The sequence below is a fragment of the Arachis ipaensis genome, chromosome B7 (assembly GCF_059453495.1).
Source record: "Arachis ipaensis isolate K30076 ecotype BB chromosome B7, ASM5945349v1, whole genome shotgun sequence".
Lineage (NCBI taxonomy): Eukaryota > Viridiplantae > Streptophyta > Magnoliopsida > Fabales > Fabaceae > Arachis > Arachis ipaensis.
The window spans coordinates 128186841-128214308 of NC_142442.1; the positions used below are offsets into that span (position 1 = coordinate 128186841).

At 37.4% G+C, this 27468-nt stretch overlaps 5 protein-coding genes, 1 non-coding gene and 1 pseudogene across 10 annotated transcripts; 3 read left to right on the forward strand and 4 right to left on the reverse strand.

Annotated features, from left to right (window-relative positions):
• Positions 1–2465: 2465 nt before the first annotated feature.
• On the reverse strand, positions 2466–3551 carry LOC148554084 (uncharacterized; annotated as a pseudogene).
• Positions 3552–3932: 381 nt separating this feature from the next.
• TIC22-IV (Tic22-like family protein) lies at positions 3933–7092 on the forward strand. 2 transcript variants are annotated; one of them, XM_016307754.3, is made up of 9 exons: positions 3933–4580; positions 4690–4752; positions 5006–5080; positions 5325–5378; positions 5760–5819; positions 5935–6006; positions 6474–6509; positions 6600–6773; positions 6867–7092. In XM_016307754.3, exons 1-8 carry the CDS (start codon positions 4203–4205, stop codon positions 6687–6689), a joined length of 828 nt encoding a protein of 275 aa, XP_016163240.2. In that variant the 5' UTR covers positions 3933–4202; the 3' UTR covers positions 6690–6773; positions 6867–7092. The 2 variants fall into 2 exon arrangements, with proteins under 2 accessions (XP_016163240.2, XP_088350149.1); XM_088494023.1 differs by having other exon boundaries at positions 4037–4580; positions 6471–6509.
• A 2874-nt stretch (positions 7093–9966) lies between these two features.
• PGSIP3 (plant glycogenin-like starch initiation protein 3) lies at positions 9967–14698 on the forward strand. Its single transcript, XM_016307750.3, has 3 exons — positions 9967–10217; positions 10324–10969; positions 13473–14698. The coding sequence occupies exons 1-3, from the start codon at positions 10050–10052 to the stop codon at positions 14429–14431; spliced, it is 1773 nt and encodes a 590-aa protein (XP_016163236.1). The 5' UTR covers positions 9967–10049; the 3' UTR covers positions 14432–14698.
• Positions 11099–11171, reverse strand: TRNAR-CCU (transfer RNA arginine (anticodon CCU)). Its single transcript has one exon. It is a non-coding gene; the product is annotated as a tRNA-Arg (tRNA).
• Positions 14699–17289: 2591 nt separating the features above from the next.
• On the forward strand, positions 17290–21976 carry LOC107605830 (WEAK CHLOROPLAST MOVEMENT UNDER BLUE LIGHT-like protein (DUF827)). 4 transcript variants are annotated; one of them, XM_088492843.1, is made up of 4 exons: positions 17290–17602; positions 18238–18340; positions 18408–19240; positions 19827–21976. In XM_088492843.1, the coding sequence occupies exons 3-4, from the start codon at positions 18545–18547 to the stop codon at positions 21642–21644; spliced, it is 2514 nt and encodes an 837-aa protein (XP_088348969.1). In that variant the 5' UTR covers positions 17290–17602; positions 18238–18340; positions 18408–18544; the 3' UTR covers positions 21645–21976. The 4 variants fall into 4 exon arrangements, with proteins under 4 accessions (XP_088348969.1, XP_016163233.1, XP_020961898.1 ...); XM_088492844.1 differs by having other exon boundaries at positions 17374–17602; positions 18244–18340; XM_016307747.3 differs by having other exon boundaries at positions 17354–17602; positions 18238–19240.
• A 725-nt stretch (positions 21977–22701) lies between these two features.
• LHCA5 (photosystem I light harvesting complex protein 5) lies at positions 22702–24105 on the reverse strand. The gene is made up of 5 exons (XM_016307751.2): positions 23784–24105; positions 23545–23677; positions 23355–23467; positions 23083–23273; positions 22702–23006 (listed from the first exon to the last, which is right to left on the reverse strand). Exons 1-5 carry the CDS (start codon positions 24005–24007, stop codon positions 22870–22872), a joined length of 798 nt encoding a protein of 265 aa, XP_016163237.1. The 5' UTR covers positions 24008–24105; the 3' UTR covers positions 22702–22869.
• Positions 24106–24348: 243 nt separating this feature from the next.
• LOC107605831 (Vacuolar import/degradation, Vid27-related protein) lies at positions 24349–27261 on the reverse strand. Its single transcript, XM_016307749.3, has 2 exons — positions 25507–27261; positions 24349–24870 (listed from the first exon to the last, which is right to left on the reverse strand). Exons 1-2 carry the CDS (start codon positions 27130–27132, stop codon positions 24589–24591), a joined length of 1908 nt encoding a protein of 635 aa, XP_016163235.1. The 5' UTR covers positions 27133–27261; the 3' UTR covers positions 24349–24588.
• Between the last annotated feature and the right edge of the window lie 207 nt (positions 27262–27468).

Sequence of the window (27468 nt, forward strand, 5' to 3'; positions counted from 1 at the left end):
TGTTTGCTCACTGAGTTACAAAACTCACCCTATCATATTCCCATATTTGACAAACCCTCTTTACTATACAAATGAAAGTCTACTTTTTGTCTCTGTGAAGAAAAAAACTACCATCAAAATAACAAATTATTATTAGTGAAGTTGAGCTAATAACATTCTTAACCCTTTTTTCCATTTACCTCAAATGAAAATATAAATGCAATACACTGATGGACAAATTTTGCACATGAAAAACACTTCACAAACACAACCAGAACACTTGGCAACCAATAGATTCATGAGCATATCATATCCTTTTATAAATTGTTAAATTCAAGTAGAACTTCTCATATATAGTAACTTATCTACTGAGTTAACAAGTTTGACAGGATTTTATTATTAAACTAATAAAAAATATAAATAGTTAAATTAAACCCATAAGCCCAGGTTATTGCTAGGACTTGTGACAAATATTAATAGGAGAATTTCAACAAGCTTTTGAATTAAACATGGCTGAAAAATTTGTTGAATACCAATTAACTTAGAATAATTTAATTAGTTCTTCATCTGGGTGTTAATTTTTTTAATCCACCATGATTCTCCAACTCTTTACCCTAACCCTTAAACAACGATCTTAACATATGAACGCATGAAAATAGTATAATTTTTCACTCACAATAGAACAGATCATAGAACAAATCATGGACACTGAGATGAATATGGCATATTAAATAAAAAAAAAGTATGGAGGAGAAAGATTACACAGAGCAAAGGAGAAGAAGATACGGAAAAAGTCCAACTAATCTTCCTCCTAGTGGCGAGTCTTTTCAGCAGTGACGACGGCCTTTTCTCTCCACCCTAACCCACGGTGCTGGAGATATCCTCAGTCCTAATAGTGAGCCATGATGGAAAATGAGAAAGAAGACAATGTTTTACCCTAATTTTATTACATAGGGTAATGTTAGAATATTATAAATATAATGGGGTATTTTGGATAGAAAGTATTGTGTAAATTTCAGTTTCCTTTCAAAAATTTTAATTCTCTGTGTCTTCACTTTCTGGAGGTACCAAAGGGACTGAAATTTTGGAGACGGAGATTGAAATTTTAGTTTTAGTCTCTGGCCACCAAACACAATACTAAGTCCTAGTCCTCCAGTCCCAATCTCAGTCCCCCTTACCAAATGCAGCCTAAGAGATTGTTTGATGAAGGACCAGCTAAGGTGGTCACAGGCCTTTCAAGGTCTATTTTCACTACCATATATCCAATTTTGACTCTAGTTTTCTTCATGGAGTACACAATCTCTTATGCCGCAATGATGTTATCACGTATTCGATCTCCTCTTTGGGATAAAACTGGAGTGGTAGAGAGAGATTCTACTATTTATGAGGGGCTTAACTCTGTTGGCAATGATTTTTGTGATCACTTTGTAAGTAACATTACACAAGGTAATGGGTCTGAATTGCGACACAAATTCTGGGTGTCCAATTTTTGGCACAAGAATAAGAAGGGTATTGTTGACAGTTGAAACAGTTTTTGGATTTCTCCAAGCCATATTTACAAATTCAAGTAAGGACTCACCTATAATACGCCAATTCTCCTTATAAAATCCTGTCGACAACCCATTATCTCAGATGTAACAAAGAATTTCAAGGGCTGGATTTTATTCTAGTTTAGTTCTGGATAGAAGGTCCTGGTATTCAGATAGCAACTTCTATCTGGTACATTCCCTTTAAAGAGATTTACTAAATAATTGCAAACCTGAGTTTGAAGCACTTCTAAGTCCTCAATTCACTTGCCAGCATTTTCTCTGAGTTTGAAATTTTGTTGCGCCTTTTATTGATTATTATTTTAGTATGGAAATATTGGGTATTACGATCCCTAAATAATCCAATTCTTCCTAAATTTTTGGAACTAAAATAATTGCTCTATATCCAAGATCTCTTCCAAATCTTTATTTAAGTCCTTCTCCAGCTCATCAATGAAGTCACTTCTTCCATATCTAAGAGATTGTTGAATGCCCATCATCTTGTTAAAGATGGTATGCTTCTGTTTGAAGATATGACAAAAAAATGTTGTGGTTCCACTCTCTGACCTTATCAATAAAGACATGAATGACATATTGAAAAGGGGTGTTCCTTGGCCAACTCTCTTGAAGGAAAGGCTTGAAGTCACTCTGATTCATCCATATATACTCAAACATGAAAACTGAAGGGTTTAGCAAGGTAACAAATAGTCTTTTTTTTTTTTTTGGTCACGGCAGGTAACAAATAGTCAAATAGTATTTACTATTCTAAGTTTTTTTTTTACAAAAGGACAAATAGGTCTCTGACTTTTTGTTCCGTAGACATTTTCATCCATGACCATTTGAAAATACTTTTAAGTTCCTCACCTCCTTAAAAGTTGGAGGGATTAGTCCCTCCGTGCATATACCTCCGTCAGACTCAACGGAAAAGTCTGACGTGGCTCCCGTTCTGATGATCTGGCATTACGGCTGCACACGTGGCACATTAGTGGAAGGGTAGTTTTGAAAACTAGACAAAAAATTTCCTCTCCCTCTCCCACCACACACCATCCTGAAATTTTCCTTCCTAGGGTGCATACCCTCAATCCTACCACCCAATCCCCTATAATCAACAGGCATCGCTTAATCATCTTCAACCTTTGAACCCTTCCTTCTCCCCACAGAGCCCCGATGACCCTTTCCTCTTTGCTTGTTCCCAAACCCTGGCGGAGGAGCCCTACTAGTCTCAGACCTAAGATTCCCTTCACCACCATGAAAACTATTGTTATTAATATTGATGTTGTTGTTGTTATTTCCCTCTCAATCCCTCTCCTGTTTTGTTCAACAGCATCTAAATTCGCAGCAGAATTTGAAAATTTTAGACCTTGTTTATGCAGTTCAACATGGAAGTTTAGGTTCCCATTGTTCAGCTTCAAGTACAGCAACGAATCCACCACCCCCCATTAGGTGGAACTTCATAAGCAAAAATGTCATTAGGCAAATACCCGAACTTTAGCTTCAACTCCTGCTGCTTCTGCTATTGAACAAAAGCATCAACTCTAATGTTGTTGTTATTGCTTATATTAGTAGTAGTAGTAGCGGCAATTTTGACTGAAAACCCTAATCTCCTGAGATCGTCGATTCCAATGTTGGAGTTGAGAATTGGGGTTAGAATTTGGATTTGGGGTACACCAGGAGGAGGGGCAAACAGATTATGAGTCAACCCGAAGAGATTTTGCAGGTAAGAGAGAGTGTGGGGCCAAAGAAATTAAAGATGGTTCTGTTGTTGTTGATGATGGTGATGGTGATGGAGCTGAGGGATGGGATGATTGTGATTGTTGGATTGCCACGGGGACGAGGGTACAAATGAAATTTTGGGACCCATTAATGCGACGGCGGGATCCAATGCTACTGGAGATTGTTGTTGCTGCTGCTGCCGCAGAGGTGGTGGCTGGTTTTGGTGGTGTGATTGAGGTGGACGAGGATGTTGATGGTGGTGTTGAGGGGGTTGTTGGGTGAGAGAGAGGAGGAACTCACCGCCGCCGGCGGGTCGCCTCCACCGCCATTCATGGTGGCGTGGTGATAAGGGTGAAGTGGGTAAGTGGGATAGTGAAGGAGTGAGTAGCTTTTCGTTTTTCTTTTTTTTTTTTCTCTTTTTATTTTATTTGATGATATTTTTATTTTTGTGGCAGCCACACAAAACAACATAATTTTGAGGGAGATGGACTTTTTTGTCCAGTTTTCAAAACTACCTTTCCACTAATATGCCACATGTGCAGCCGTAACGCCAGGTCATCGAAACGGGAGCCACGTCAGACTTTTCCGTTAAGTCTGACGGAGATATTTGCACGGAGGGACTAATCCGTCTAACTTTTAAGAAGGTGAGAGACTTAAAAGTATTTTCAAATAGTCATGACAAAAATGTTCCCGGGACAACAAGTCAATAACCTGTTTGTTTTTTTTTTCTAACTTCAATAGGTAACAATAGGCCCACTAAAACTGTAGATGTGATGGGCAGAAAGCCCATAATGCAGTAGGTAATTAAAATAGTTTCCAGGATTTACCAGAAAGATTAGTTTTGTATACCAGTAGTGGGTGTGAAAAGTGAAAACTGAAAATCCGACGTCCATAGTGAGCGTGAGCAGTAACAACCTCTGTAGTTATTGTAGCAGTTTGCAAGTTGAATTTCCCATTGAGCTGTTGAGTGTTGAAAGCGCGAATATGGAATCGTCAGTGCCTTGCGGACACTCAAACCCACTTCTCTCATTCTCCAACTTCATCCATCAAAACTGCCACCGCCTCGGCGCCGAGCTCGCCACTCGTTTCAACAACACCAATAAGCGCTTTGCCGGAACCCTAGATCTTCCTCCTCCGCCTCCTTTTCTTTCCCTATTGGCGTCAATCACTCAACCCAAACATGCCCTCGCCGCCGCCGCTACTCTCAGCTCCCAGCAGGTGGCCAAGTCCCTCGCCGGCACCAAACTCTTCACCGTCAGCAATTCCAACAATGAGTTCGTTCTCATCTCCGATGCTGAAGGAGCTAAGTCTATTGGATTGCTCTGCTTTCGCCAAGAGGACGCTGAAGCCTTTCTTGCTCAGGTTTGTTCTTCCCACTGGAGAGGCTCTCATATTCGTCATTATAATTGTGTGGATTTTCAATTTTCAACCTCTCGATGCTAATTTGTTTTGTTCGTCCTTGTTTTCTTAGGTTCGATCACGGAGAAGAGAACTTCGAGGCAAACCTAGGGTTGTTCCCATAAATCTGGACCAGGTTTTCTTCCCATTTCTTTCTTGTCAATTTCAATCCTTTTTTGTTTTCATAGTCAATAGACTCGTCGCTTTCCTTCTATCACATTCAAAGCCACTTCGGAATCAAGTCCTCAAGAACTAAACAGTGAAACAATCTGTAACGTTTTTTCCCGTTTGAATTCGTATCGATGTATCTTTTGTGGCTGCTGACTGTAACTGGAGAATTTTTGGTATTTATACTACACTTTTAATATGTTACTTTTCTTCTGCTTTAGGTATATATGCTGAAGGTTGAAGGCATTGCATTCCGATTTTTACCTGATCCAATTCAAATAAAGAATGCCATAGAGGTTAGCATCTGTTTTAATTCCTGTACTCAATATATTATCACTTAAAGCCACCTCTGTTTTCTTTTTATCATCTCATCATTTTAGTCCAATAGCAGTCGCAATGTTGTATGATTTATGTATGGGAATTGGTCAGTGATATCAATGTATGTTGATTGTACATGAAATCGTAAACTTGTATTCTTAAACTCAGCCGCTGGCCTGTAAGATTGGGAGCTAAACTATCTTCATTTCCTTTGTTTCTCAGCTCAAAGCAGGCAAAGGCAACAAGGGAAGTTTTGATGGAGTCCCTGTTTTTCAGGTATATTTCATATTTGTTGTTAGTAAACCTAAGTTTTTAAGATGAACTTCTTGGGCGAGGCATGGGTGGGGTTGCAAGACTATATGAATTTGATTTTTGTTTTTGGTGTTATGTATTTATCAGCATAACAAGGGGATTAGTACTATCTGTATGATCTTGGATGTCAATAATTTCTATTTTCCTGCCCGGACCTAGATATCAGTTAATTAGTTGATTACAGTCAATGCATTCTATATGATATATAAATATTAAAGATAATCACTTATATGAAATACTGGAGATGGCTTCAACTATTTAGTGTTTTCGTGTTTGGAAGGTATACTGACAGTCCTTGATCTTTACTTTGTTCTTTGATCATTGCCAACAATCATGTGGTTACAGTCAGACCTCTTGGTTGTGAAGAAAAAGAATAAGCGTTACTGCCCTGTATATTTCTCAAAGGTTTGTCTGACCTACTGCTCTTCTCATTTTTTTCACTTATACTATCATGACATCATTAAGCATGTTTCTCTATAGAATATGATTACATATTAATTATCATTCATTAAATGGACAGGAAGATATTGAGCATGAACTATCCAAGGTTTCCAGGGCATCTAGAGGAGTTGGAGTTTCTCAGAATATAATGGTACATAGTCTTCCATCTTCTATTCATGTTTTTTTACTAATGCATCTCAGAAACACATGAGCAAATTTCAAATTCGTTCTTCATTTTCACAACCTAAAGTAAGTTTCAGGTATTGCTTTAGGTTTCCCTTGTTAAACTTGACAACCCTTTTGTTTGTATAACTATACCCTGTACTCATCTTATTTACAAGATGAAATTGTTTAGGAAACGCGAATCAAAAGTAAGGGAAGCAGTTCTGCTTTGCATAAAGCTAGAAGAATTCCACTTTCTCTTTTGGGATTGATTCCACTTGGTCCTATTTTAATCCCGATACTTGGCTATATATATATATGTGTGTTGTTTTGTGTTCTTTTGTAATGATTCAAAAAGTACTTGCTAGATTAGAGTTTTTTTTTTTCCCTCTCTTCAATTGTAATCTATCATTTATTTTAAATTCGCTTTGTTTCTTTTTCCCTTTAAAAAAGCAGGTTGGTAGCTTGGAAGATGTACTGAAAAAAATGGAGGTAATTAGTCTGCTTACAGGTTAATATCTTATAATAGCTACAAGTAGTTTAAATGTTGACAAGTTCTCTCTCTTTCCGAAAATGATACAGATGAGCGAAAGGAATTCAGGATGGGAAGATTTAATTTTTATTCCACCAGGAAAAAGCCATTCGCAACACATACAAGAAATTGAGGCTTGATTTACAGGTTGCAAAGTTGAGCTAACCAAAGTTTATATGGGGTTTTTATGAGCAAATTGGATGTTGTTACATTCTAGTCAGATGGTGAGACGTCAACAACTCTGCCTTTCAAGTTTCAATTGTGCCGCCCTTTCTTCTTCCCATGACTTACCAATAAAAATTCTTTTCATAATGCAGATGTTTTCTTATAGATTCTCGGTGGATGCAAGTTACATGTGAATTTGAAAGGACAAAACCGCTAACATCCATTAAAGAGGTGGATGGAATACCATTTAAGTGTGTTTAAGCAATAATGTTTATAAGTTAATAACACGAGAGTTGTACAGTACGGTATTGTTTTGGCATACTTACAAACAATGTATTCCTTGAATTCTACTTTTATGAGTTCATGCATATTCTTTAAGATGGCTATTTTGTTGAGTGGTTCCCTATAATAATAATAAGAGTAAACTACCATCTCTACCCATAAAAGTTGAAAACGCTGATATATTTACCTATAGAAGATAAAAATTACCATTTGTATCCATAAAAAATTGACTTTCGCAAGCAAAAGTACCCAGACCCTAAATAATTACATAAAATCTCCAAACTACCCTTGGTGAGTTTCATCCTCTTCATCTTCATCTAAACCGTGAACCAGTATTGCTGCAGCACCCTCTCCTTTCCGCACTCTCTCTCTCTTCCTTCTACTCTATCTTCTTTAATCGTCCCTCTCTCTTTCTCTCCTCCCTCTTCGCACTTTTCTCCTTCCTCTTCTTTTCCTATTGATGTCTCTCTCATCTCTGACGTTCTTCTCTCTCTTTTGTGTATTAATGGCAGTTCTTCCTTTTGCTATCGTGAGCTCCATCTTCTCCTCCCCTCCTCTTTTTCTTCTTCTTCTTCGGGAGGAAGTAGCAATTTTGAGTCCTCTATTTTCTGCAACCACAAGTTCTTCAACGTTGAGTTCCTTCCTTTTTCAAATGTCGTATCTTCGTCTTCTTCTCTTGGCGTCGCTGCTCTCTTCTCCTCCTAGCGATGCGTTTTCGTCATCTCCTCCCAGCGTCGCCAAAATCGAATTAATGTTGTGTTATTTGCAACGAAAATAGTGATCTTTAATAGTTGAATCTGAGAAATTGACATTTTTTTGTGAAGGTTCTAAGAAATTAGGGTTTTATTTTGAATTTATGCATGTTCTATTTCTCAATTTGATCTGAGTTTGTTCTTTTTTGTGATTTTGAAGAGGATAGTGGATGGGTTATGTTGATATTCAAGAGGTGAGAGAGGAAAAGTGAGTGAGTGAGAGAGAGAGAAAAAAAGAGAGAATAGGAAGGGAGATGATGCTAGGCGGTGGTAGTTTATGTGCTGCAGATAGTGAGTGAGGGTGGGTGCGTGCGTGAGAGAAGAGAAGGGGGTAGTTTGGGGATTTTATATATTTATTTAGGGTTTCGATAATTTTGCTTGTGAAAGTCAATTTTTTATGAGTACAAATGATAATTTTTATCTTCTATGGATTGATATGTTAGCGTTTTCAATTTTTATGGGTAGAAATAACAGTTTACTCTAATAGTAATAATAATAAGTTGGGTGAAAGTTAAAGGAGGATTATCATAATGGATCCATCGTCATGTTGGATTGTAAGAGCATAATTGAAACAATTAACCACCTCAAGAGAGTGATTTACCATGGACCTATAAAAGACCTAGTTGACCTACTCCCACCCTCTGTTGGATTGTAAGTTGTAACATAAAAATGGTAAGCTTCTCGTTGATCTCATTTGCTGACTAGCTGACCCCACGTGGGAGTTAGTCTATTCATCGAAGGCTGCTTTGGGGGACAAAAATGTGATACTTCACCATTCTCTTGGGTTCTAGCCGTTTACCTGAAAGGAAAATCATATTTGGTGATTCATGTCTTATGATTTTTTTATATCAATACCAAGATAAGCGCAACGAGTTTTTCATTAGATATCAACTATCAAGAATTGTTGGAGCCTCACAATTCATGAACTAATAATTGTGATCTTTCGTTCTATTGAGGAAGTAGACGGCGCAACAGAATGGTTGTTGGCCAACCTGCTCTTGTAGGTTTCAAGGTTCATATGTTTTTTAGTCCTCCTGGTACCTCAACATGGACGCCATGTTTTTACTACTATAACCCTTGATCTAGTTCTGAACTAACTCGCACTAGAGAAACTTAAGAGCATCTCCAATGGTGAGTTCCTCTTTGACTTTTTTCTAATATATAGGAACTCTAACCATTGGAGGAGAGAAGGAGTGAGTTCCCGCACAAGGATCAAGGTAAGGGAGTTCCTCTAAACAGGGACTCAAATTAACCAATAACAACTTGCCATTTGGCAAGTTATTATAAAAAAATAATAATATAAAATCTGAAATAATTAAATAATTAAATAATAATTAAATTAATAATAATTATAATAAAAATTATATTAAATAATTATATTTTTATTTAATTAATAATTTATATTAATTATTTAAATAATAATTAATTAAATAATTAATTAGATTAAATGATTAAATTTTTATTTAATTAATTATTTATATTATAATTAATATTGAATATTATCTATATTATTATATTAAATTATAATTAATTAAATTTACTTGCATTAAAAAATAAATTTAATTTTTATATCTTATAAAATAATTTTTAGTTGAGTTGGTTATTTTTATTTTTAAAATTTAAAATGCTAATGATATTATTAAAATTAGCAGTTGTAAACACAAAACTATAAATTAGTATAATCTCGAATTATATATTGTGTATTATTATTATATATGAATTTATTTAATATTAATATCTTTTAATAATGAATTATTTTTAAATTTATAAATTTAAATAATATTATTGAAAAAAATTAATTATATTAATTTTAAGTATTTTAATTAATTAATTAAGTGGAACCACAATAGGGACTAAAGTTAGTTCCTCCTAATGGAGAAGAGAGAGATACTTTGAGTTCCTATTTATTGTTTATGACGCAAAACCTGATGTGGAGTTACTTTTTATGACAGGTGGGCTATAAACAGAAACTGGGATGAGTTCCCTACTGGAGATGGTCTAAGAGTGGATATATAAGTAATTCCCGAATTAATCTTAGAAATTCTAGTTGACCGTCAACCTGAAATGTAAGCAAAAGCAGTTTTCGTCTAGAGTCTTACTTGTCTCACGCGAAAGGGAAAGGACACGTGGAGCTGCATAGATGGTCAACTTGATTTGTGATTTACTCTAATTCTTGGAATCACTTGCTTCTTAAACCTTTCACCTTATTTAACTACTTACTTTGAGTGGAGAGAGTTCATCATTTAGAGTTTTAGATTGATAGTTAGATAGATACAGCTGAAGCTATAGCTATAGCACAAGATGGTAAAGACAATTCCATCTAAAGCGAAGGTAAGCATAATCAATTTGGTGTTCTTAGCCGTCTTTCTGGTTGTTTATGGAACCCTTCTTCTCCGGCCATCTTCTTCTCTCTATTTCGAGAATGCAGCCTCCCTTGTAAGATGCTCCCTCCGCGAATGTCGACACAAGGTAACTGACTAATAAATCAATTAAGCTGGGCCTATATCTGTTCATTTTCTTTTCTTTTTCTTGCATCATCAACTTGATAATTAACCATTTATTATTTGCTTGATAGGTAGAAAAGAGCTTCAAAATGAAAGCAGTGTTAGAGGAACCTCAACGAGAGAGATCATCAAAGAAGAACAATGCAACTAATAAGATAGAGTTACCTAGCTTCTTTGGTGATTTAGGGAAAGGAATGAAGATAGGACTGGTCAACATGGATGAAGAAGATGTAAATGAGTTCAACTTGCATGGAGAAATGGTACCAGTTTATTTTGAGAAGGTATCACAGTCTTTCAACTGGACAGACTTGTTTCCCGAATGGATAGACGAGGAAGAAGAGAGTGACGTGGCGTCATGCCCGGAGATACCTATGCCGGAGTATGCAGAATATGGGAGCATGGACGTCATTGTGGCCAAGATGCCATGCAAGTACCCTGAAAAGGGGTGGGGTAGGGACGTTTTCCGGTTGCAGGTTCATCTAATAGCAGCGAATCTGGCGGCAAAGAAGGGGAAGAGGGATTATTGGAGATGGAAGAAGACAACGAGGGTGGTTCTGTGGAGCAAGTGTAGGCCAATGATGGAGCTGTTCCCATGCGACCAATTGGAGAGGAGGGAAGGTGAGTGGTGGTATTACAAAGCGGACGTGAAGAAGTTGGAGGAGAAGGTTTCGTTGCCTGTTGGGTCCTGCAACTTGGCTTTGCCTCTTTGGGAACAAGGTATGTTTTTACCGTCATTCGCTTTCGACGTTTCGCTGCGTCGTTTACACATTACCTGTCTTCTCTGGTTTGCTTTGCTTCAACTGAGCAAAATAAACATGCACTAGAAAGTAGAAACTAAAAATGGAATGCGCCAGGTAGGGGTCGAACCTACGACTTTCTGCTTAGGAAACAGACGATCTATCCACTGAGCTACAGGCGCTACGTTGTGAATTCTTAAGATACAATTATTCTTCACAGAAACGAAAATTAGCCAATCATGGTTCACTGCCATTTCCAAAAATTGTATTATGATATTACATTAAATACATTACCCTTCATCTCACATGAAAGTTGGCTCTGAGATTCTACTTTCATATATAAAAAATGAGGAGTGTTAGGGGTCAGCAAATTTTGTGAGTTATAGTCATCAATTAGCCATGTATTTAATGGTGTTAGATTTTATCTAATAGTGAAAAATCACTCTTTTTTTTTTGCTAGCTAAATACTGACCAAATTTTAATAAATCTGTTAGTCCCTAGACTTTCCCTAAAAAAAAGCATACACATATTCAAAACATGAACGCATCTGTGTGTATACACATATGCCTGCCAACGTTTTTCATAGTACGTGGAGTGTTTTTTTTATTTAATTTCCCTTATTTATTAATCTTAGGAGAGAGTAGTGAGAAATTACTGCAATACATGTTGTGTAAAGTCCAACCAAAACATATTTGTACGCAAATGTTGCCATCGTTTTGACGTGTTAATATGACTTGATGTTTAATTAACGTAACTCTACGTCAAAAGCAAACCAGGCAATAGAAAAATAATTTGAGTTTTATTGTCATTTTGTAATATTTTATTTTAAAATAACCAGAATATATATATATATAATTTTTTTGTTTAGGACAAACGAGCTCAGTAATACAATTGCAAGAGGTTACAGTGTGTGTTTAGTTGGGATTGGATTCTTTTAATGTTTTTTTCATGAAAGAGTAAAGTGTAATTTTTTATCCTATATTTTATAAATGAGATAAAAGATATAAAAAATATTAAAAAGATAAATATCACACTTTAACTTTAATTAAAAAAAATTAAGGATCCGTTCTCGTATTTAGTTTGTTATTTCATTGTGTAGATCTAAATTTAGCTTGCTTGCATAGTAAATTTTAGGATTTTGATTTAAGATTATTATGGGTAGAAATTTTAATTTTATTTTAATAAATAAATTTAAAAGTTAAAATTTATATGTTTTCTATAAAAGATTTTTAAATTAACGACTTAACATGTGTCCGTAGCTAAACTTTTTTTATATTAACTAATAGCTGATAATTAATTACTTTGTGTACATTTAGTGCGTGTTATAATACCTTCTGCGTTTCTTGTGTGTTTTACTCCTTCTTTTTCTTCCATTATATAATTTTACTTATAAATATTTACATAATTTTTTTATTTCATTTAAAACCCATAAAAAATAAACTATGAAAGTATGAAACTAATAGGAAAAATAGATATGTATTATGTCTTTTTTTTCAGTAATTATACATTCAAATATAATTTTCATTAATTTATATATTGTCTAAAATTAAAAATTTGATACTCTTTATATATAAGTGTGAGTGAGACAACCTTTACTTCTTGAGTCTAATTTTCACTTAATTTTTTATATGGTATCACAGCAAAAATTAAAAATTATTATTGGGTCATTCTCACACCATAATAAATTGAAGTTAAATTTTACGCTCCAAGTCTTTATCAGAGTTGTACGTGTAAAGAGTGATATTAATAATTTGATAAGTGTGAAACAACTTTTACTTTTTGAATTAGTTTTTAGAGTAAGTTAGACTCACTTAATGTCTTATACTAATATCATCTAACCAATATTTATTTTTTAAAATTCAGTTGAGCAAAAATTATTCAAACACAAGTCCCATTAATCAATCCAACTTTTGGTCAAAATTAATTTACAAGAGCACATTGACACCAACATGCATTCTAAACATACACGGAATCTTTTTCATCATGCATTTCATATACAATTGTTCTATAGATATTTTGCAAACTAATAATAGTGCATTAATATAATATGAAGTTACTATTTCTAATAACATTAAGATGGAACAGTAATATTCCATCTATATACATATATATCTCAATGGAACAGTGTGTAGCTACTACTACTACTAATAATTCTAGTTCAGTTGTTTGCACTTCATTATCATGAAAAATGGCGGGAGGAGAAGCACAGTCAAAATCATACAACTCTCGCTATTTTAATAGTGATTAACATCCCCTAACCACTCCAATCTTTTTACGCATCATGCGAACTAACGACTCCATATTAGATTGTGATTTTGCTTTTTATTATTCTTGTTCAAAACTTGATTTAGCAGCGATTCCGATTTGCCTTCTAAGAAACCTCTTAACTAATAGTAGCTTCCAAACAAAGCATAGCTTTCTTTCAAGTTTCACAATCGATGCTGGAAAAAATGCTAAGTCTTTATTTCAATTTGAATTTTCAGGTATCGATGAGGTTTACGACGTGTCCAAGATCCAAAGAAGTGTGAAATCCAGATCAAGAAAAAACCGCGAGGCCTACGCCACCGTGCTCCATTCCTCCGAAGCCTACGTTTGCGGCGCCATAACTCTCGCTCAGAGCCTCATCCAAACGGGAACCAAACGCGACCTTGTTCTCCTCATCGACAACTCAATCTCCGCCCCGAAACGCCGCGCACTCGCCTCCGCAGGCTGGAAGATTCGAATCATAACACGAATCCGAAACCCTAGGGCCGAGAAAGGAACCTACAACGAGTATAACTACAGCAAGTTTCGCCTATGGCAGCTCACGGACTACGACAAAATCATCTTCATCGACTCCGATATCATCGTGCTCCGGAACCTGGACATACTCTTCCACTTCCCTCAGATCTCGGCGACGGGGAATGACCAGACAATATTCAACTCGGGGATCATGGTGATCGAGCCTTCGAACTGCACGTTCGCGACGTTGATGAGCCTCCGAGACGACATCGTTTCGTACAACGGAGGTGACCAAGGGTTCCTGAACGAGGTTTTCGTGTGGTGGCACAGGTTACCGAGGAGGGTGAACTTCTTGAAGAACTTCTGGTCGAATTCGACGCTGGAGAGGAGGGTGAAGAACGGTTTGATCGGTTCGGAGACGGCGGAGGTGTACGCCGTACACTACTTAGGGTGGAAGCCGTGGCAGTGTTACAGGGACTATGATTGCAACTGGGACGTGGAGGAGCAATTGGTGTACGCGAGTGACGTGGCGCACAGGAGGTGGTGGAAGGTGCACGACGCCATGGATGAAGAGATGCAGAGGATGTGCAGGCTCACGAAACGGCGTCGTACTGAGCTCAATTGGGAAAGAAGGAAAGCGAGGAAAAAGGGCTTGGTGAATGGGCATTGGAAGATCAATATTACGGATCCTAGACGATTTGGCTCTCTTTTGATTCATTAGCAATAGGTACGGAATTAAATAATATTTTTCAATCTTTTGGGTTTAATTTTAATTCGTTCTGCACGTAGGCCTTTTTGCTTTTCTGTACTGTTTTCTGTTTATTCTGGATGAAGAATGCTTACTGAATAGTAAAAAGAGGACGTTATTATATGGTGTTTTTGGTCATGTTAGTTTCCGTTTTTTCTTGTCTGTGGTTAATACTTAAACTTTTGGATAAGGGTGATGAATGAAATTGGTCAGATCTGACATTAACTGTTTTGGCCCAAATGTCAAACATTGCCCAAAAGAAGAGACAAAAAATATTTTCCCATGTTTGGTTGGGAGAGTGTTCACTTTATACCTCTGCAGTATTTGAGAAATTAGTCATTGAAATTTCAGCCTAATGGATAAGCTAGTGCAAACCAAAAAAAATATTTTCCCTTGGCGTAGCGTAGTGTTTGGTTTCACTGATTGGGTTGTATGGATCACTTGATTCACTAGATGAACAAAACTTTTGCTTCTTATAACTAGAACGAGGGTCCAGGGATCTTTTCTTTTCCCTGGTTTACCAAGCGCAGCTACTAGGTTATTGGGTATGAGTGTATGACGCATGGATTCAAGACGACAGTGATGTGATGGGTGGTTAGGTGAAAGGATTGAAACCTGAGAGGATTGGTTGAGCAAACTTCAATAAAAGATTGTTGTAGTTATTTTTATTCGGCTAGAAAGTGCTCCTTATTTTTATAAGAAAGAATCATCGTCGTCACAGCTCACAATCATGGATATTCGTTTTACTAGGTAAATTAGTATGATAAAGTATAATAAACTGAAATGTGACAACAAATAAATAAATAAATTATAAATAATCAAAGAGGAAAAAGAAGGAAAAGATAAGGTGGGTGGCGGCGGTAGCAAAGAGGAAGAAGACATAGTTTGTAATATATTCACCACAATCAAGAGTATTTTTCTATCAATTTCTTTCATATTTGAACAGGCTCCCACATGCTTACTTAACCCCACTTAACAATTATGCTTCAGCAAAAGCCAAAGTTTACGCAGATATATTAAACTCAACTTTAGTGTCAAAGGGGACTTAGACGTGGCATGCTTTGTTTGATAATGGACATAGGTGAAAGAATATAATTTAAATTTCGATTCAAGAACTTTATTATATTATTATACACCACTTTAATCTTAAGAATCAACTGCAATATGCATCCCCTAGGAACAGTCCCTTTTAGTTTTACCTGCTTATATTCAATGAACATAGTTTTGGCATAATTTAATTTAAAGGTTTTGCTAAGAATATATAGATTAAAAATACTATAAAAAAATATTTTATAAAAATGGTTGAAAAAATAAATATTTTTATGTTTTAAATATATCAAAAATATTTAAAAATATTATTATTATATTTTTAAAATATACTTTAAAACACAAAGTAGCTAAATCCTTAATTTAACTTTTTGTCATTTTCAAGCTTAGAAATTAACTAAATCAAAAAGCAATAAAGAAAAATGATTTAACTATTTTGTGACCTAATTGGTTTCTCCTTTATTGCTTTGATACCACCTCATGCTGATTGTTTCCCGATGAAGACCCCATTTGGCCGAAGCTTTAAAATCACACAAATCACAATCACTCTGAACCGGGTTTTATATTTCCTGCGGCAATTACTCCTTATGGGACCACTATGCTGCAGCATCCAACGGACGAGGACGTCTCCCATATGACTTTGACTTTTTTAACCAACGCAACCCCAAATTTACATCCTGATGCAGTGCAAACCCCGCCAATCAATGAAGCAATTTTTTTTGGTGACTAAAAGATTTGTTGAGAGTTGAGACCAATTTAGAGAACATGTGATATTTTAAAGGCTAATTTAACTATTTTTTGGTTTGCACTAGGGTATCCATTCCCTCGAGTGAATATCGAACCTGGGAGAGAAATCAATGAAGCAATTGATAAAGCTGTAAAGAGCTCAAATTAATTATTACTACTATTGTTTGTTTGTTTTGTTACTATATGGGCTCAAATTAATAATTGTAGAGTACTTTTAATTAATTAATTAATTGCTAATAATAATAATAATAATAATAATAACAATAATAATAATAATAATAATAATAATAAATGGAGCATTAGTGTGGATGGTACATTATCATGGATATCATGTGGGCTGTAACGTAATTCTTCATTTACACGCTATGCGATGCCCGAATCTACATTTACTATCGGCCATGACTTTATTCATCACCTTTGAATTCTATGCTTTGAATTCTAAGCCATTTTCGGCATCATGTTGTAATTTCTAAAGTGACCACATCTTTATGCTAATGCTAAGTATTTAAGCAAATACATTTTCTTTTTTCAAGATTATTTTGGCCTTTGAGCAATATTATCTTAAAATGATAACAATAAGCTAAAAATAGGAAGTTGTTCATAAACACAAAGGCCAAAAAGAGAAAAACTCTGACCAGAAAAAACAACAAACTATGAAAGAAAGAAACTGGACCACCTCAGCTTGCAAGGTGACCAGCCATGTTGGTCACAAAACGACTTTGTCTTGTTCTTATATCGTATTCGTACGTATGTAGCCATAAAAAATAAAAAATATGTAAATTCAAATAATGTATCAAAAAATGATGTATAATGTATAGCTTGGAATAATACTCTCTGAACCAAAGATAAGAGTATGGTAAAAACTAAGAGAGCTTAAAGAGTCAAATAAAAGTCAAAGCTTTGAGATGAATAAACAATTCAAATACGAGAGGGAGGGTAGGACCGTAGGAGCCAAGAGAACCGTAGATTCCGGCAGTAAATACGAAGTACGAACAAAATCACAGCTAGATAGAAGTGATTACTAACTAATCGATAACGGCACACAGCAAAAAATTCAGATGTGATAGGGGAAAAGATTAAAAAAGAAAACGAAAAAGAAAAAGAGTACCGATGGATCTAGTATGCGTGATGAGATAGGCTCCACTGGCTGTGTATCTGTCTCCGTATTTTTCTGTATTCTAATTTTAGCTCCACTCTTTCTCGAACCTTACATTTCTTTTCTGCAGCAACCCAATTTTGATTTTGTTTTTTTCCCAGTCCCCACCCTTTCCTCCTCAGAATTTTCCGATACCAAAAAATCCATTCTCTTCTTCCAATTTTTCTGCTGACTACTCCTAATATCCTAATCTGGTATGTTCTTCTTCTGCTTCTGCTTACTCCTTAATCTCCTTTCCTCCTTCTAATTTATCCCTTAATTCTTTTATTTATTCATTTCATTCTTATGTGTTATGATCATATAACTACACGATAGCTTTTGTGGTTTGCAAGTTTCGATTACTTGGCTTTGCTAGCTGCCATAAAACGAAATATCCTAATGTTTTCAATTTTTCATTGTCTTCGCCTTTGTTTTTCAATACTTCTAGATAATCATTTTCCAGAATTTTATTTCCCTTCACCTATATGTTTTAGGCTTAAATTTGTTCACGGAAAAGGGGAAAAAATTATCGAGTTCTAAAATAGGGATGTGTATTATTCCATTTCTCGTTGTAGTTGTTACTTGAATTACTAGCTTCTGTTTTAAGATACACTTTGCCTCCACCCGGATTTAATGTATTATATCATACATGACTGTGACTACTTTTTTGACGTGATCGATCATCAACAACTATAGGTGACTAGTAAGTGCAGTTAATTGCGGTAGAATTTGAAATAAATGAACCTTTGAAAGGAGATCTGTGTATCAAATTATTGATGACTATGTACTACTCTGTTCTGTCACACTACTTTTTTCATTGAAATTCTTTTCTTATTTACTTTTTTTTAAGAGTTAGACATAATTGGCACCCTCAACTGCTCCTTTCAATGGAGGGTGTTGAAGACAAGCTCCCCTCTGACTCCTCTTTAAAAATTGATGAAAAGACGCCACCGGTGGAACATGTCGAAGACAAGCTGCCCTCTGAATCCACTTCAACAATTGACGAAGAGACACAACTAGTAGAAAATGTCAAAGACAAGCAACCTTCTTACTTGTCTACGACAACTGCTGAAGAGGTGCCACCGGCAGAGTCCTCTGAACAAGATACTAATGAATCTTCCACTGAGTCTCCAGCCAACCCCATTAGTAATGGAAAAATGGAATCTGATGCTCATTTTCCAGACACTGAGGCCTCTGAATTAGCAACAATGCCACATGCTTCTAATGCTCAAACTGTAATACAAGATGAAGACCATTCAACTGGTAATTCAGCTTCAACCCAAAATATAGCTGTTGATTTATCAGCAAGGAGCAGCCAGGGAAACTTGCTTGAAGATTCTGAATCAGGGGCTGTAGAAGATAGCTCTGGCAACCATGAATTGCCAGAAGATGCAACAGTTGATTTAACAGAAAGAAGCCGCCAGGGAACCTTGGTTGAAGATTCTGAACCAAGGGCTGTAGAAGATACCTCTGGCAACCATGAATTGCCAGAAGATGCAACAGTTGATGTAACAGAAAGAAGCCATCCGGGAACCTTGGTTGAAGACACCTCTGGCAAGCATGAATTGCGGGTAGATGTAACTGCTGATGGTGACCCTGATAAAGAGAATATAGCCTTGGCTTCCTTTTCTGAAAGAAAAGATTTGCAGAATGATCACAGTGAGCTAGATTCACCTGAAATCAATGATGCCCATGTTACCACAGCATCAGTTGGCTCAACCACTCATGATAAGAATGTTGATGCAAAAAGAGGCCTTATTGACACCACAACTCCTTTTGAATCTGTCAAGGAAGCTGTTTCCAAGTTTGGAGGAATTGTGGATTGGAAGGCTCACAGAGAACGGACTGTGGAGGTATACCTGTACTGCTTCATTTTTTCCCCCCTATAGTTCGGAATGACTATTACTTCCAATTTACATCCTTCACATGTGTGCATTAGAATTCCAATTTCTATTGCTTTTATTTATTTTCAAGTATAGAACTCATTTGGCAGTTCTGTTTGCTCCTTAACACAAGACAAAAATGCTTATAATCTAGTGGCAACCAGTGAGGCTTGAATATTGATGTGATCTTGTTGATGGCTGTTTTTAATAACACTGAAATTCATTCTCTATTGCCTGAAGTCACAACATTACAGGGAAATAGTGCCCTGTATGGGGCAAATGAAATCTGCTTCCAATATAAAGCAACTGCATTGCTTGGATTTTATATGCAAGTATTTAGGGTTTCCTTGTTTGTTAATATAGACACCAAAGGGAAAATAGTGGGGAATGCATTATAGGTACTCTTTTGGCACAATTTGTTCCTTTCTTTCTTGATGCAAGAGACGTTGATGATAATTCTTCATTGATTGCTTACTGCTATGTGGAACACAGTATCTAAACTTATGCTCAAATATGTTATTCTGCCATAACTCTACCTTTTTTTCATGATGTGCAGCGACGTACTCTAGTAGAACAAGAACTTGAGAAGGCACAAGTGCAGATTCCAGAGTACAAAAAACAAGCAGAGGCTGCAGAAAAGGCAAAAGTCAAAGTTCTGCAGGAGCTCGACAGTACTAAGAGACTAATAGAAGAGCTAAAACTTAACCTAGAGCGAGCACAAACAGAAGAGCATCAAGCAAGACAGGACTCGGAACTTGCAAAGCTCAGGGTGGAAGAGATGGAGCAGGGTATCGCAGATGAATCAAGTGTTGCAGCCAAGGCACAACTTGAGGTTGCTAAAGGCAGGTTAAAAGCAGCTATTACAGATTTAGCATCTGTAAAAGAGGAGCTCGAAGTTTTGCGTAAGGAATATGCTTCCTTAGTGACGGACAAAGATCAAGCTATTAAGAAAGCTGAGGAGGCAGTTGCTGCATCGAAGGAAGTAGAGAAGACAGTGGAAGATTTAACTATTGAGTTAATTTCTCTAAAGGAGTCATTAGAGATTGCACATGCTGCACACTTGGAAGCAGAGGAACAAAGAATAGGCTCCGTCATGGTAAGAGACCAGGATTCTCTCGATTGGGAGAAGGAACTCGAACATACGGAAGAAGAGCTTCAGAGACTCAATGAGCAGATTTTGTCTGCAAAGGATCTCAAATCTAAACTAGAAACAGCCTCTGCTTTATTACTTGATTTGAAAGCTGAATTAACTGCTTATATGGAGTCGAAAATAAAGCAGGAAGGTGATGAGGGAGCAGAGAAGACACACATTGATATGCAAGCAGCAGCTGAATTAGCAAGAAAGGAACTTGATGAAATAAAGCTTAACACAGAGAAGGCAACTGCTGAGGTTAGTTGCTTGAAGGTAGCTGCTACATCATTAAAATCAGAACTTGAACAAGAGAAATCTACTCTAGCTTCCATCAGGCAGAGAGAGGGAATGGCATCCATTGCAGTTGCATCTCTTGAAGCTGAATTGGATAGGACTAGATCAGAAATAGCGTTAGTTCAAATGAGGGAGAAAGAAGCCAAGGAGATGATGACTGAATTACCCAAGAAACTACAACAAACTGCTGAAGAGGCTAATCAGGCCAACTTGCTTGCTCAAGCAGCTCGTGACAAACTGCAAAAAGTAAAGGCAGAAGTAGAGCAAGCTAAGGCTGGCGTAAGTACTATGGAAAGTAGATTACTTGCAGCTCAAAAAGAGATCGAGGCAGCTAAGGCTTCTGAAAAGCTGGCAATAGCAGCAATTAAAGCATTGCAAGAGAGTGAATTAACTAGAAGCAAAAATGAAGTGGATCCATCCACTGGGGTGACACTTTCTTTGGAGGAGTACTATGAGCTCAGCAGACGAGCGCATGAGGCAGAAGAGAGAGCCAATGCGAGGGTAGCAGCTGCTAATGCTGAAATTGAGAAGGCTAAGGAGTCTGAATTGAAGTCCTTCGAGATGTTGGATGATGTGAATAGAGAGATAGCTGCTAGAAGGGAAGCTTTGAAGTTGGCAATGGAAAGAGCTGAGAAGGCAAGGGAAGCAAAATTAGGTGTAGAACAGCAATTACGAAAATGGAGGGCTGAACATGTGCAACGAAGAAAGGCCAGTGAATCTGGTCAAGGAGGTGTAAACCAGACTAAAAGTCCTAGGGGTAGTTTTGAAGGAAGGAAGGAAGCCCACACTGCAGATAATTTGTCTAGTCCAAAGTCTTTGGTGCATGTAGAGCATGATGAAGGTGGAACTTCCCCAGAATCAAAACATGATAAAAAGAAGAAGAAGTCATTGTTTCCCCGGGTTTTGATGTTCTTTGCTAAGAGGAAAGTGCACAAGTCAGGGAATTGAATTGAATTTCTAGGCTGCAGTTATCTTACCGCTTATCCCTTTGGAGATCTCACTGTGACATGAAATGCTGAACTATTCAACAATATACAGAACATGTACATGTTTTCTATTGCTGTATGTATGGTTTGATAGGATTATACTGTCTCGCTGAACCCAAGGCGTGTCCTCTCGCCTGCTCAGCGCTGTTTGAGGACAAGAATTTCTTCCATGGGAAATCAGAAAATAAAATGGTATTGTGTTGTGTATAAGTGTTATAGGCTTCTGATATATTGAACCAAGGTTTCTGTAAAGATTTGTTTGAGATTGATAAATGAAAGGAGATTTTCTCGGTTTGACGTTTGAAGCACTATGAATGGCATGGTGCGTTTATAGTGGAGGCCATTGAAGAACGTGATACTCCCATGAAATGTACCATATTATGATATTAAATTATCCTTCCAAGTAACTTATTTCTTTATGGGGGCATTCGTTAAATCTTGAGCCATTAACTATTCACGCCCACTTGTTTGTAAAAATTATAAGCATAGTTCCTTCAAAATAACAAAAATTCATTATACAACATTCAATTTTAGGTTTTTTGGTTCTTTAGCCCTTTCAAAACTGAGATTCATATTGTTTTTATTTGCATCACAGAACCTTTTTTGAGATAGACTGACTGTTACGGTTATTTGATATGGCAATTGAAAATTTTTTAGCTCAATTTCTCCTTATGAATCATTTCACTTAAAGATTTTAAAGAATTTTTAAGAACAAATTGGGATAAAAATTCTCAATTATCACACCAGATAGCCATTAAGCAGACCAACTTAACAGCTGTTAGTCTATCTCATTACGCTACTGACGGTTCTATGATAAAAACAGGGACAGGAACTAATTTGAGTCACAATATATCAATTTGGGAGATCAAATTGAATAAATTAAAATTTTGGAAACCAGATTGAGGCACAAATATAACTTCAAAGGCCAATCTGAGTATTAACTCTTCAATGAATTATTCACTACATAATACGATCTTTGTTTTCAGAATTGTGTCCTTGTGGTTAGCATCACATGGAAGTTGCAAATGAGTTCTTATATTGGGTGATTGAGCATCAAATTATGGTTTGTTTCCCCATGCTTGACATACAATAATGTTTGAAATGAAAAATGAAAAATGAAAAATAAAGTAAAAGTAGTTTCGTTTTTGTAGATCCATGTTACATAATAATGAAGACATATGAGAGAACTAAGAATTGGCAAGGGTCTGAATAATAGTCTTATGCCATGGATTGGAGAGATGCTCCACAAGGTTATCAATTGGTCCAACATGAGTCACCGAAGCTTGCACAAAAATCCCAAGCATTGCCACCATTGCGAGTCGCCCTGTTACCAGAATTAACTAACTGATATATCAAATGATAAATATTAAAGAACATGAAAAAGAAAAAGAAAAGTTTACCATTCTTGATCTCTTTAAGCTTCCAGTCATGAGCATTTTTTATGTCTTTGGCTAGGCCAAGGGGATTTAATATAGGTCCCCCAGGATAGCCTGGCTCCAAGCCTTCAAATGAATCTTCTATTCCAAAGAAGGAGGCTTTAGCTTGAGATCCAGGGCTAACAAAATCCATGTACCTTTTTGTTTCAACAAACCTGTGATGAAATCAAATCATATGGTGAAATTATGAAAACACAAAACCTTAACTTACTTCATTCAAATTCAAATCATGGTACCCCATCAAGATTAGTTGAACAACTAAAAGGGTCTGTGTGTTGGCAATGTCATATTTCGCTGCACCCGCTTCAAACCAAACTGGTATCTTACTAAGTCCTGTGACACGGAGTAACTGCATAGTCCAAAAATGCCTCAACTTCTGAATCTTGGTATGAACATGTAATTAACTACAATGTATGTTTGACTCACATCTGTGACAAGAATTCCCAGGACTCCAAGCATGGCAAAGCGACAGTGGACTAGTTCTGCTTGCACGTACCATCTCAAGCTTTCAGGATCCTCTCCAAGTCCAAGAGGGTCAAACCCGAAATCTCCAGCCAAACTGTACTAATACCGCAATGTTAAAATTTTGAAAGAACAGAAACCATCAAGCACTAGAATAACATGAGCCAAGGGTTAAAATATTCAGTTCTCTTAAAAGGGCTCACGTTCCGTCGAGATAGGACGGGGGATCGAGCCCTGGGAGCCATGTTGCTCGCTGTTGCACCGCCGCACAAATTTGCCTACTGCGTCCATTAGCGACTCTGGCTCCTGCAGCAGGGTGGAGCCACAAGTATGTTATGCCTGGTGAAGGTTTATGTATGAAGATGCTCTTACTTTTGAAGGAAGAGCATGGCTGAAAATGGAAGTTTCTTCCTATTGCCACAGCCATTGTTTTCTTCCGATTATGTGTTCCTACTGGAGGACTACAAATCTGGTGCTAAAACATGTCACTTTTACAGCCACCACATATTGCATATGATTTGGTTTTAGTTATTTTTTAATTAAGAGGAAAAAGATAACAAAAAAGAACGTGGGCCCACTTATCCCTGGAGATAATAGTTGGATAAGAAACGTCTGCTTCTAAGGCATTAACACAGTAACAGCTTCCTCCAACCAATACAGAAATATGATCTCCAAAATGTTAATTCAGCATTCATATAGTTTCATCGGACCAATTTGCTATTCATACAAATATATGTATTTATAGAAAGATGAAGAAAAACTAAAGTTCAGGCCGAGAAGCCCCTGAAATCACTGAAAAAGATAGAATTCTGCTAGCAGCCAATATTACCTTAAAAGTAATACTGAGTAGTGGTACAATTTGACAACAATCCGTGATTTCCACTTCAACATCTTAACATTCTAAATACAATTGAAAAGTATTAAAAGTATTAGAGTTAACATTCTAAGCATGACTAATAAAGCATATAAAGTTGACTTAGACTAATGGCTGCATCTAGATCTAGAGTATCATCGCTTGCTGGATATGCTGAAAGAGCTAACTTTCATTGGGGTAGCAATCACCAATGGAGCCTCAGGAGAATCAGTAACTGCAAACTTGTCATGCATAAATCGGCTATCAACAATGGAATCATCCCTGAGGACTATCTTGTAGCAGTAACAACTCTTTAGACCCTGCTGATTCTCGTAGCACACATGAGAACCATCCTTGACTTGTTGGAAATTCCATATCACACTGAATTTCCCCACTGTGGCTACTATATGGCGCTCCTGCTTCCCATTTTCAGTCACCTAAGCAAAGACTTAAAGTCAAATTATATATTTCCACAAAAAAATGGGACACAAGGGAAACATAGGTCACAATTCAACAAGTGTGTGAAGAGAATGGTCATGATCAACTTCAGGGTCAAGCAATGCTAAACCAACCCCATAAGTTTCTGCAAACATGAAATTCACTTGAAAACCAATAGACAATTAATAAACACTGTCAAGAATTTTCAAATCTTAACACTGGACACAATCTTAAAGAGTTAAATTAAAAGTTAACATAGAAGAGTCTATCAAACGAGATGCCAATTTAGAAGCTTCCTTTCAGTGTACAATAAGGCCAGTGCATCGGTTCAAAAAATGAAATAAAAGCATATAAATACGAGCACAGTTTATAAGGTAATTCCAATTCAACTGTTATTAAATATTAACTCAACCATATTCCAAGCTATAAGTTCTTACTACCGTTACCATCTGATATTTTTTCTGCAATACAGTTAGTCAACAAACATTGAAGTAAAGAACAATTATTATCAAATAATCAAATAATAATTATAGAATCTGCTGAATCCAACAAAGACATCATTATCCTAATGTGCCAAAACAACAGTGAGAACAGAGGAACAGCCAGAAGCAAGAAGGAAAGAAATTTGTACATACCCATGAAAACTGAGCATTGCGGAACTTGTTATTGGTTCCAGCTGAATGAGAATCCAGAGGATTCAGCTTCAACAACCTAGGAGCAGCAATCTTATTCCCCATGCGACCAGAAAAACCAGTTTTTGTCTTTCCATCCTTATCAGTAAACACAGCACAAATGACAATCAAATATGTATCCGTTGTGCCCACAATCCACTTCCCATCGTAGGTAACATCAACATGAGTAATAGGCGAACCGAGGCCAGGAAAAGCCGTCTTGGCCTGCCTCATAGAGTTGATCGAATAGAGGCGAATCTTCCCATCCAGAGACCCAACAACAATGGAACCATCACCAGTGGTAGCAAAGCACTGGAAATTAGTCCCTCTTGAAAACTGGTGGCCCTGCGCCCAATTCAACACTGGGGTGCTAGCATCAGCAATGTTCTGAACAATCCCATTGCGATCGCGCATGTCCCACCTACAAAGCCTGTTATCATCCAAACCTAGAAAAGTTGAACCTGTAGGATCCAATTGAGCACCTTTACTATCATTAGTGATGTCCCTCATTGTGATATCAGTGCCATCTTTACCAAACTTCCACTCAGTCACAACCTTCCCAGTCTCGATATCAAGCTGATGAAGCCCGGTGGAGTGAAGCTTTCCACCGCCCACTGGACTCATGAGAAGCATGTTTGTCTCCGCCTTCATCAGGAGCGTCTTCTTCGGAGTGCAATGCTCCAAAGAAGAAGCACAAACCCTATCCCTTTGGTATCCTTGTCCGAAATGCACAAAAGCACCCTTCCCATGGATTCCATGAGCGAAATTCTTCACCACCTGGATTCCGGTATCGCCAACCAAGAAGCTATTGTCCAATGCCCCCAACGCCAAGCTCTGAATCCCGCCATTCGCGGCTTCTTCGAACTCTTCCCTCAAATCCTGAGTAGCCCTAACCGGAGTGGCGGAGGCGGGGCTCTTGGCGAACGCGTCCTCTGCGTCTTCCCACATGGAATCGTCGGCGGCATCGGGATTCGCCCAACCGATGAAATCCTTGCCGTACACTTTGAGCTTGTTCTGCTCTGTGGCCTCAACGCCGTGCGTGTTTTCAAACATGCAATCCTGGAAGCGCGTGATGAATGTATTGTAGTCTTGCTCCGTGAAGAACTTCATGGCCCAGACGGCGCGTGAAACGAAGTCCACGCGCCGCTGGCTGGCGAAGGCTTTCAACTGCATCTCCAAACCCACCTTGGATCGGATCTTCGAACCAACCTTCAAGAACCACCATGACTCTCCGCCTTCCTGCTCATCGTCATCCTCGTCGTCTTCTTCCTCTTCGTCTTGTTCTTCTCCGAGTCGCCGGGCCCTAACGAAAGAGTAAGATGTGAGTTTGTCGGCAGTTACCCATTTGGCTTGTGGGGTGTTACCGCCGACGTGGAGGTAGAGCTTGACGGCGTTGGGGGTGGCTGATGAGTACTTGAGCTTGAGGGCTTTGAGCTTTGCCTCAACCTCATCGAGCGATGATGGGCTTTTGATTCTGCGCTCTGAGCTCGAGTCTCCACCTCCTCCTTCAGTGGCGTCTTCGTAGTTTACTTCTTCTTCTTCCTCGTCGGAAGAATCTAGAAGCTCATCACGGCTGTGATTGGCACCCATTGCTGGTTGTTTAGTCGATTCGGAGAAGAGATGAGTAGGCGCCAAATTCGAAATTCGAAAACGGAGCGGTTTGTGTTTCCACTATATTGTGCTGGCTGGCTAGTGGGTAGTGGCTACTGGCTAGGGTTCTTGACTTCTTGTCACTTCTTCTTTGAAAATGCATAGGCCCACCTAATGCCCATGTGATTAATGAACGGACTAAATAGTAATCAGTAATGACTATGTAAAACTCTGGGTAAAAAATCATTATAAGCCAATGCTATCTAGAATTGACGTATATAAGCCAAATTGAAAATCGTTTCAGTAATGCGCCAGATGCTATCTTTATATAATTCG

Excerpts from the sequence above, each read along its gene's own strand:
- TIC22-IV (XM_088494023.1), top strand. The coding sequence starts at position 4,203 with ATGGAATCGTCAGTGCCTTGCGGACACTCAAACCCACTTCTCTCATTC. Across the intron at positions 4,581-4,689 it reads CTGAAGCCTTTCTTGCTCAG|GTTCGATCACGGAGAAGAGA; the intron begins GTTTGTTCTTCC and ends TTGTTTTCTTAG. Across the intron at positions 4,753-5,005 it reads TTCCCATAAATCTGGACCAG|GTATATATGCTGAAGGTTGA; the intron begins GTTTTCTTCCCA and ends CTTCTGCTTTAG.
- PGSIP3 (XM_016307750.3), top strand. The coding sequence starts at position 10,050 with ATGGTAAAGACAATTCCATCTAAAGCGAAGGTAAGCATAATCAATTTG. Across the intron at positions 10,218-10,323 it reads TCCGCGAATGTCGACACAAG|GTAGAAAAGAGCTTCAAAAT; the intron begins GTAACTGACTAA and ends TTTGCTTGATAG. Across the intron at positions 10,970-13,472 it reads TTTGCCTCTTTGGGAACAAG|GTATCGATGAGGTTTACGAC; the intron begins GTATGTTTTTAC and ends TTGAATTTTCAG.
- LOC107605830 (XM_016307747.3), top strand. The coding sequence starts at position 18,275 with ATGGAGGGTGTTGAAGACAAGCTCCCCTCTGACTCCTCTTTAAAAATT. Across the intron at positions 19,241-19,826 it reads ACAGAGAACGGACTGTGGAG|CGACGTACTCTAGTAGAACA; the intron begins GTATACCTGTAC and ends CATGATGTGCAG.
- LHCA5 (XM_016307751.2), bottom strand. The coding sequence starts at position 24,007 with ATGGCTGTGGCAATAGGAAGAAACTTCCATTTTCAGCCATGCTCTTCC. Across the intron at positions 23,678-23,783 it reads CCGTCCTATCTCGACGGAAC|TTTGGCTGGAGATTTCGGGT; the intron begins GTGAGCCCTTTT and ends GTATTAGTACAG. Across the intron at positions 23,274-23,354 it reads GTTCAACTAATCTTGATGGG|GTTTGTTGAAACAAAAAGGT; the intron begins GTACCATGATTT and ends ATTTCATCACAG.
- LOC107605831 (XM_016307749.3), bottom strand. The coding sequence starts at position 27,132 with ATGGGTGCCAATCACAGCCGTGATGAGCTTCTAGATTCTTCCGACGAG. Across the intron at positions 24,871-25,506 it reads GCAATGCTCAGTTTTCATGG|GTGACTGAAAATGGGAAGCA; the intron begins GTATGTACAAAT and ends GTCTTTGCTTAG.